Genomic DNA, 9,456 nt, shown 5'->3' with positions numbered 1-9,456 from the left:
ATATGTCCGTGATTTAACAAGTAAATATGACACGATAATATATAATTTTTTTATAATATTAATATGTAAAGTTTAAACTCTTTATTATTAGTATGCTACTTACACGCTTCTTTTTTTGTGTAACTCCTAATCTTGGTCAGACTTGTGAGAGAAAATACCTCAAATATATAAAAAGGAATCGTAACGGCTAACAAATATAGAATAAAAAATATCGTACTAATATCTAATCCTTACTGTATGTACATAATGACGGAGCCAGAATTTTCATCAAAAGGTATCAAAATATAAATAATTAGATATATCGAAAAGTCAAGGGAAGTCAATATATTATAATATAATAAAATAAAAAAAATTATCTAGCAATATAATATAAATTTTCAGCGAAGAGGCGTCGCTTAATACCCTTGATTCAATGTCCTCCGCCACTGCATGCACACCATAAAAGATAAACTGATTCTTTTACTAGTAAACAAAATAGACGAATAGTTAATGCAAGTACTTCACATTCACATATAATAACATATACTCCAATACTATCACGTATAATACAACGAGGGTCTACTGGAAACATATTTCTATCTCCATAACCTAGACGTAAGGTTTTGTTTACACGCTACCTTTCCAAGATATCACTATATGAAATTATACTGACTATATTATTATTGTTATTACCACTTATAAATTATAATATGATGTATAAGATCCTTAACACTTAATCAAGACCGCATGTTCAAATTTTAGAAATGAGAATTCGTTTAGTAAAAAACATTTTTCTTTTAATGAGCACTATGTAATAAAATTCCGAATTAATCTATAGTCGGGACCTCAATGAAAATATCGAAAAATTAAAAAATGTAAGTGTGCATTATCCAAAGGTAGCTGCTGAAAGTATTCCTGGAAAATTTTCAAAAACAAATGAAAAATAAAAACTACAGTACATAAGAAGCTGTATTTTTCCTGCTGTTGAAGCGTCACTGCTCACTCCCTCCCTTTTCTTCCACACAGAGATAGAGAAAGAGAAAGAGAAAGAAAGAGAGAACCATTGAACCAACCACCATTGAAGTCCGAGCTTAATGCCCGTAGATCCGTCGGCATTGGAGCATTTTAGCCCCACCCACTTACCCTAAAGGATTTCATTCACTCTTTTCTTCCTCACTATACTCTCTATCCTCTCTCTCTTTAGTTAATAAAAAGTAAAATCCATTTGTGTCCTTTATTGTTGCTGTTCTTGTTATTGTCCTTTTAGTACCTTTCTTTGTACCCACTTCACACCCCTCTTTTAAAGTCTATTTTTGTGAAGTAAAAGCATAAAGGAGCCAAGAAACAAGAACATTTAAAAAAAAAACCAAGTCTAAAGTTGTAGTTTTGTAGCAAATTTGAGGCTGTGAGTGTAAGGAAGCTTCAGATCTGAAGATGGACAAGAACAAGTGTTGTTGCTGCTACTGCTTTCTTGGTCCTTTCTTTTTTGGTCGTTGACTTGAAGGACTGAAAGTAGAAACTAGTCAGCTATTTTTGGAGTTTTTTGAGAAGCTTTCTTGAGGGACAAATTTTTCAAGAATCAGCTTTTTTTAGGCTGTTGTGTGGCTTTTGCTAGAGAAAGATAAGAGGGGTATTGATATAATCATTGGTTAATAGTAAAAATGCTGGCTTTTGGAAGTCCTAATTGTAACAATATTGGTTTTACAAGCTCTAGTTGCCACACTTTACGTAGAGAACTGCAGGTCTCTTTCTCTCTCTCTCTCTCTCTCTCTCTCTCTCTCTCTCTCTCTCTCTCTCTCTGTTTTTCTTCACTTTACTAATTTACTGTTCAAGTTTTGTTTTTTTGTCTTTCTTGTATCTTGGTCTGAAGCCTGAAAATCCTTGGGACTGAATGTTCTGTATAGGGGAAGTTTGTTTATAGTTCTTGAATTTTGTTTTTCATGGTCCTTATAGAAAACTAATTTACTTTTCTTGGTTTTTTTCTCTTCAGTTTTCTTTGATTTTGGAAAAAGATTGGACCTTTTACCTGATTTTGAGGTGGGGTTATGCTCAGTGGTGAATAATCTGGAGTTAACTCTATATTGGGTAGTCTATGCTTTAAGAAAACTATTTACTTTGTGTTTGTTTAATGATTTGGTAGTAATCATGGCTTGTCAAGTAAATTGAAGTAGTTGGTTTTGTTTTTGAGTTTTAAGTAAGTTAAAGTCTAATGGCTTTTATGTGATATGATGGTGTATGGATCATGAAATCCAGGTTTGCTTATATTGACTTATTCTGGGATGTCTTTGTTTTTTTTTTTTATCTCACAGTAGTCCATAAATGCTTCGTTCAAGTTTGATTTTTCAACTGGAATTTTACAATAGTAGAAAAGATAACGGTAAAGTTGTCTTCCGTATTGACCTATAGGTTACGGGTTCGAGCCGTGGAATTAGCCACTGATACTTGCGTCATGTAAGCTGCCTACAACACACCCGTGTGGGTTGGGGCACTTCCCTGGACCCTGTGTGAACGCATGGTGCTTCGTGCACTGTGCTGCCCTTTTAGTAGACCCTTTAGTAGAGAAGATAACATTTTGAGTCCAAGATTTCATGTAGTTCCTGCATAGGATTCTGGTTGAATAAGATGCGGAGAAGGGCTTGTACTGCTCGCCTTTAATTGATATGTTCATTCAGTACGGATATAGCCCACAACATAAAATTAGCCTTATGAATTCAATCTTAAGTAGGGGACATAGCCCACCTAACAATTTTTAAAGGGATTTCTGGCTTCTGGGAGGGAAAAGAAGCAAGTAGTGTTTCCTGTTTTCCATGTATGTGAGAGAATGCATAACATTGGTCCTTGAGCTGTGTAATCTGTATTGACTCGGTATTGCTGTGATGTCCAGCAAATATGGACCGATATTGGAGAGAGTGAATCTGATAAAGACCGTATGCTGTTGGAGCTGGAAAGAGAGTGTATGGAAGTCTACCGAAGAAAAGTTGAAGAAGCGGCCAATGCAAAAGCACGTCTTCATCAATCTGTTGCAGCTAAAGAAGCTGAGCTCGCTACCTTAATGGCTGCTCTTGGCGAACTCAACATTAATTCACCGGTATTGAACACTTCTCTCTAAGTGCGGAAGCTTTTATCATAAATGATTTATCTTCCAAACCCCTCTTCTCCCCCTTGTGTATATTTTTCCTTTCATATGGTACTAGTACTGCTTCTTCTTCTTGGTAGGGTACTTACTTTCATCAAATCCCCCAAATATCTATAAACTGATTTCTTGCTTGTAGCCTTATTTTTGGCGATACCCCAGCTCGTGCAAAATGGATATAGTAGATGCTATTGTTACTTTTGCCGTATGGCTCAGAAGTTCTTCTGGGCTGTTATGTTGTATCTTTTCTTAAGCAGTTAGCGTGATTGAACAGCCTATGGTTTCTAAATCAAGGGCAGATCTTCCCAATAACAGGGATCTCAAATTGAGATGATATTACCTTATTAATAAAGAATCTTCTGAATATCAGTGGATCTCGTAAATGGGAACTGCAGAAGTTTTGTTGGTGTGAAAATGTATAGGATGATCCATCTCATGATTTCTTATTTTCCAAAATGAAAATATTGTTTTGGAACCAAACAACTTCAGTTTTGATTTTTGAAAAACTTTCTGGAATCCTTTTGAACAACTGATCCTATTTTTTGCTTGTTAATTCTGCTTTTCTGGTCATAACAGATACAGTCAGAGAAAAAATCAGCTCCACTGAAGGAGCAGCTTGGGTTAATCATGCCTCTTGTAGATGATTTAAAAGCTAAGAAAGATGAAAGAGTTAAGCAGTTCGGAGATATAAAGGCGCAAATTGAGAAAATAACTGGTGAGATTTCAGGGTGTTGTAATATTGTCAATTCTCTGAGTAGCTTAAACTTGGAAGAACATGACTTGTCAATGAGAAAGCTCTCGGAATGCCAATCCCATCTACTTGCTCTCCAAAAGGAGAAGGTATGCATGGCCTATAATGTGTTTCGTTCATATCTTGTTTGCATGGTTATTTTTTAATATTTTTTAAGAATCCGATTACAATTTTTCGAAGGCCACTGACTTAACCATCATGAATGGTGCATTTTTTGGCGGTTGTCTTTCTTTTAGCTAATTAAATAATAGATGATTTTTCTGCATGCAGTCTGTGCGGATCCAAAGAGTTCTGTACAGTGTGAATGAGGTTCACACTTTGTGCGGTGTACTTGGGCTGGATTTTAGCAAAACTGTAAGTAATGTGCATCCAAGCTTGCATGAGACAAACCCTGGACAATACACAAACATCAGTGACAGCACATCGGAAGGTCTAGACCAGGCCATCCTTGGATTGAAAACAGAACGAAAAGTTCGATATCAGAAGGTATTATGTTCCTAGGTACTGTACTGTCTTTTATGTCCTCCCTATCTAATCACATCAATAATGCAGCTAAAGGATGTGGTGGGATCGCTGTTTGAGCTTTGGAACTTGATGGATACAATGAGAGAAGAAAGGAGTAAGTTATCAAGGATCATTTCTGTTCTTGATATTTCTGAATCAGAGGTCGTGGAGCCTGGTGTGCTTTCATTAGAGGTTATTCAACAGGTCAGCAAGCACTTCCTACCTCTTTTAATTTTTCCCTAACTCTTGCGCTGTTGCTTTTTTTTTTTTTGGGTTAAGTTTCATTTCCACCCTCATTGCTCTTCTCCTCAAGTGATTTGGCACAGAGAATGATTCCAATGTGAGCGATTATTGAGGAAGAGAGTGCATATACTAGTTTACTGGGCTGATTTTGTAGTAATGCAACCACTAATATGTGCATATATACATATGTACTAAATGGCAAATATGCTCAAGTAGTGATCATTTGAGGTTGATGAATTCTCAGGCTGACGGTAGAAATTTGATTTTGTCTATTACATTGGTTTGACATTGATAGGTATCAGCAGAAGTTGAGAGGCTGAACAAATTGAAAGCAAGCAGGATGAAGGAGTTGGTCATGAAAAGGAGGGCAGAATTGGAGGACTTGTGCTACAAAACCCATATTCAACCTGATCAAAGTACTGCTGCTGATAAATCCAGTGCAATGATCGACTCTGGTAAGTCGTCTAATCTTGGATTCATTAAAGGCTCTGTTCATCGGAACTTCAATGCACAGAAATGAATCCAATCTCCATTTGAAGGTCTTGTGGACCCTTGTGAACTCCTAGCAAATATTGAAGCACAAATAAACAACGTGAAGGATGAAGCTTTAAGCCGAAAAGAAATTATGGATAGGATAGAGCGGTGGCTTTCAGCATGTGATGAGGAAAACTGGCTTGAAGATTATAACCGGGTACGTAAAAGCTAAGTAATTGATTTCTTGTAGCCAATGATATTAGCTGATCTAAAATCTCCATTCCCTACTGATCGACTCTTCTAGTACGTTTTATTTTTATTGTTGACAAAAAATTTTCATCGGCAAAAGTTTGATTAGTTTTTGATTATCAGGATCATACACGTTACAGTGGTGGAAGAGGTGCTCACATAAATCTAAAGCGGGCAGAACGAGCAAGAATTACAGTGACTAAGATTCCAGGTATTCTACTCTAGCTCTTTCATTGGTGTCATATAATCCTGGCTCATTAGCATAAATGGAACTCAATGTCTTTTTATACTCAGGTATGGTTGACAGTTTGATTAACAAGACACTAGCTTGGGAAGATGAGAAACAGAAGTTGTTTCTGTACGATGGGGTGAGTTCCTTTGCAGCTACATGTTGCTAGATTGTTTCTATTGTTGCTACTGTTAGTCAACTGAACCTGGTTTACTTGTAGGTGAGATTGGTGTCAATATTGGAGGATTACAAAGTTAGTCGACATCAGAAAGAAGAGGAGAAGAAACGGGCTCGGGTATTTTCAAATACCCCCATATACTAATAAATGCTGATTTGGTAGATGAAGCGTATGTATGTAAGGGAATGCACAATATCAAAAACTCACTGAAATGCTATTATCTTTTCTTTTACACAGGATCAGAAGAAACTCCAAGATATGCTGCTAGCAGAGAAGGAATCTATATATGGTTCTAGACCTAGTCCGAGAAGAAGCAGCAGCTTTAGGAAAACGAATGGATACCATGCAAATGGAAATGGGTCAGTCACCCCCTCGCCACGCCGGAACTCAGTTGGTTGTGCAACTCCAGAGCTTTCAACACCCCGTTCCTACTCTGGGCGGCAGAATACCTATTTCAAGGAAATGAGAAGACTATCTACTGCCCCTCTCAACTTTGTGGCTATAGCAAAGGAAGATACAATGTCATTTTCTTCTATTGGAGGTTCTGAGCCAGAATCCCCACCTCAAGGCTGAATTCACAACTTGAGTAGGTAAGTTTTTCCCTTTGTTTGCTGTACTTTAGTGAACTTTGGAAATTTTAACATGTCAAAATTTGCTATGAAACTTTGGTACTTCAAGATTTTCTTTTGAGATGTTTGAGGATAAGAATCATCTCCTTGAAAAGCCTCTTTCGCTTTTTCTCGGTAATCTCCCCACAGCTACCATCAGACAGCACTATTGATTCACAAATCAGTATTTAAATGTTTATACGCAACTTTTTGATAACTTGAGCAAACAATTAGTTAGCAATCCTGTCACCGTTTTTCCGTTCCTGTTATTATGCTGTAATGTCCTTATTAGTTTAAAGTGGTTACAAACTGTATTGAAATTTTAATACTTGTTAAGTATTTCAGGCTCATGTCACTTGCTCCTCATAATGTATATAAATGTCTTTGCAGGGAGATGATCTCGTAATCTTCCTAATTCCAAGGCAACATAACAGAAGAAGGATATACCTCAGAACATGTGAATACTGAAGGGAGTGTACACTACTGTAATGCTGTAAAGTGTTAGGCAGTTCTAGCACTTAGTGACTTTTTTTGCTAGTGACTTTGCTGGTTACTATAGAGATTGTTGTGGATATATTAGTGATAATGAAGTTGTCTGCTTAAATAGAAGTTCACTGACCAATATGTACCTTGAATATTTTCTTTTTGTTAGTCATTTGCATGTACATATAGTGGAATGTGATTGCTATGATTTGATTAGGAACTCTTCTTTATTTGGATTGTGTAATTTAGGACCTCTTAAATTTCTAGCTCCCAATAAAGCTTGTACCATTCAAATGTTCACTGATCTTTGTTTGGGTGAAATTGAATTCTCTTAATGAATTACTGACAATCAGTTGGTGTTTGGACGTTTTAACCTTGGACCTTTTAATGAAAATTGAAATTGCTTAGCTTGTAATAGTTTAAAATACATGAAATAATATCATTCATTGAAAAGGGGGAGAGGAGGGAGGTAGACTAAATACTAAAAAAAGGGTAGCCCAATGCACTAAGCTTCCGCTATGTGCAGGGTTGGGGGAAGGGTCGGACCACAAAGATTTATTGTACGCAACCTTACCCTGCATTTCTGCAAGAAACTAGAAACATACAAATAGCCAATACAACACGTCAATGATCTTAAAGTGACAAAATAATTCAATGACTTGGTAAATAAAAATTGTAAGTTGGATGATAATTGAGAAATTAACTCCAGATATGAACACAATGAAGCTGGGCTTGACACTGAAAGTAGCAGTAGTAATTAACATTCTCTATCCCTAAAAGGGACAATAATGACATAGTGTCAAGTGTTAATGTCACTCAGTAAACTAGTGGATTGCAACCAAGATAGCAATTCTTCCAACTCCCAGTTAATGCTGACGAAAAACAACTCGGATGGAAACATCATCTTCTATGTCAGGATTAAAAAAAAAGAGATAACTTTCAAGACACTGTAACGGGCGCTTCACATGCCAAACGACTAAGGAAACAATGCACCAAACTGGAGAGAAAGTAATTGACCAGTACTATATGCTAAAACACCAAAAGAGAAACTATATTATCTCAAATTTACCTATCATTGATGACTATAAAGATCTAATATAGTATTTGTACAAGAACCTATTGAATGATCACTTCTGCTTTACTAGAGATAGCTTGTCCATTTAGTTTCTTTTGGATTGAGTTACGTTGTCTTCCACTGAATGGAACGTCCAAATTGTTCTCCCACTTACTACAACCCAAATAACAGCTGTAACCTCGGGCGAGAAACATTTGCTCAAGAGTTATTGCACTTCTCAGAATATAAAAAACAAATTCAATCTCTGATCCTGTTCCATCAAATCCACAAAATATCACTTCTTTTAGTTCAGTGTGACATGTACGAGATAAAGCAGGCCCTCTACTTCCTTCTCCATTCCTCTTTGTCCTTGTTTTTTTTACCTGAGGTCACAATGAGAATGAGACCAACATATTGCTAAATGATCAAGATGACTTGCGTAGTTTAGCAAGCTGCAATACAAGCATTTAACTGAACTAAGAGTAATTTCTAAAGCAAAAACATGGACTGTAAGGAATATACTCAGAGTACATTATTCCTAGTTTACCATTGGTTAATACTTGTGTATTGGTGTAAATATGACTTGATGAGAGTGAAACGATGATATACTAATCATAATATCTCTCTTCATTAATTTATGTGGATGTAGGAAAAAATAGTAGACAAGCCATTTCAAACACTAAGTTTATCAAGAGGACCTTATTTTTTTTAGTAAATAGTACTAAAAGAATCGCATCTAAGTTTAATATTTAAAATGTCGGAGGAAGACACCGTTTGGAACCAAAAGTCACTACCAACAAACTATGGGCGGTTCCTGATACTACAAATTGGAAAATGGATTACCTACAAAATTATCCGGTAGGCAGTTTTGAAGAAAACCAGAATGAGATTCCAACAAGCAACAAAGTCAGAAAATAGGTTCACAAATCTGAGTTTGGGACCTTTGGAGATTTACAAGGACCTGTGGGTATTAAGAAGCATGTAATGGGCACATGCAGGCTTCAAAATTAAGAACTGGGGAACAAGGGCTACGGATTGATGGGCAATACACTACCATGAAGGAAATGCGGTACTGTTCGAGAATTCAAGGGGCTGTTTCAAATTTCAAAAATATCTAAAGATAAAACAGGCAAGGAAAAGGCCTGAAATGCGGCCGCACTTTGTTACCTGAAGGCTCAATAGCCTTGTTGAACTGCGGTCCACACAATTTGTGGTGCGACCGCAGATTTTGGCTGCCGACCGCATAATTCGATGTGCGACAGCAAAATGGCCAATTCTCTGACAGACCAAACTTCAGAGAGTTTGCAATTTCCCATCTCAATTTGTGCGGTCCGCACAAGAATTGTGCGGCCGCAATTGCCTTCTGCTATAGCATTTAAAATTGTGCAGTCCACACATTTCATGTGCGGTCCGCACTTTCTCCACACTTAGCCAATTTTTCTGAGCACAGTTCTTGTAAAGCACACTCATTCCTGCAACACACTTCAAATCCAGTTAGTACAAAATAACACCTATCTACAAAAGAATAAAAGAAAAAGAAAAAAGAAAACATGGGTTGCTTCCCAAGAAAC

General features: G+C 36.8%; 1 protein-coding gene and 1 long non-coding RNA gene across 2 annotated transcripts; one reads left to right on the top strand and one right to left on the bottom strand.

Annotated features, from left to right (window-relative positions):
• Positions 1-970: 970 nt before the first annotated feature.
• Positions 971-7,051, top strand: LOC104102496 (65-kDa microtubule-associated protein 6-like). The gene is made up of 12 exons (XM_009610211.4): positions 971-1,721; positions 2,864-3,067; positions 3,689-3,952; positions 4,134-4,349; positions 4,416-4,571; positions 4,906-5,065; positions 5,150-5,301; positions 5,457-5,544; positions 5,628-5,701; positions 5,783-5,857; positions 5,978-6,330; positions 6,739-7,051. The coding sequence occupies exons 1-11, from the start codon at positions 1,641-1,643 to the stop codon at positions 6,311-6,313; spliced, it is 1,806 nt and encodes a 601-aa protein (XP_009608506.1). The 5' UTR covers positions 971-1,640; the 3' UTR covers positions 6,314-6,330; positions 6,739-7,051.
• Positions 7,052-7,543: 492 nt separating this feature from the next.
• On the bottom strand, positions 7,544-9,232 carry LOC117278313 (uncharacterized). The gene is made up of 2 exons (XR_004508688.2): positions 8,729-9,232; positions 7,544-8,268 (listed from the first exon to the last, which is right to left on the bottom strand). It is a non-coding gene; the product is annotated as an uncharacterized lncRNA (long non-coding RNA).
• Positions 9,233-9,456: the final 224 nt, after the last annotated feature.

Source organism: Nicotiana tomentosiformis, chromosome 4, assembly GCF_000390325.3.
Source record: "Nicotiana tomentosiformis chromosome 4, ASM39032v3, whole genome shotgun sequence".
NCBI lineage: Eukaryota > Viridiplantae > Streptophyta > Magnoliopsida > Solanales > Solanaceae > Nicotiana > Nicotiana tomentosiformis.
Note: the sequence above shows the minus strand (reverse complement) of the source record. Positions and strands in the feature narration are given on the sequence as shown.

What these genes read in the sequence shown, in the direction of transcription:
- LOC104102496 (XM_009610211.4), top strand. Translation starts at nt 1,641, where the DNA reads ATGCTGGCTTTTGGAAGTCCTAATTGTAACAATATTGGTTTTACAAGC. An exon ending in CATTAGAGGTTATTCAACAG is followed by an intron (nt 4,572 to 4,905) that starts GTCAGCAAGCAC and finishes TGACATTGATAG; the next exon opens with GTATCAGCAGAAGTTGAGAG. An exon ending in AGTTGTTTCTGTACGATGGG is followed by an intron (nt 5,702 to 5,782) that starts GTGAGTTCCTTT and finishes GTTTACTTGTAG; the next exon opens with GTGAGATTGGTGTCAATATT.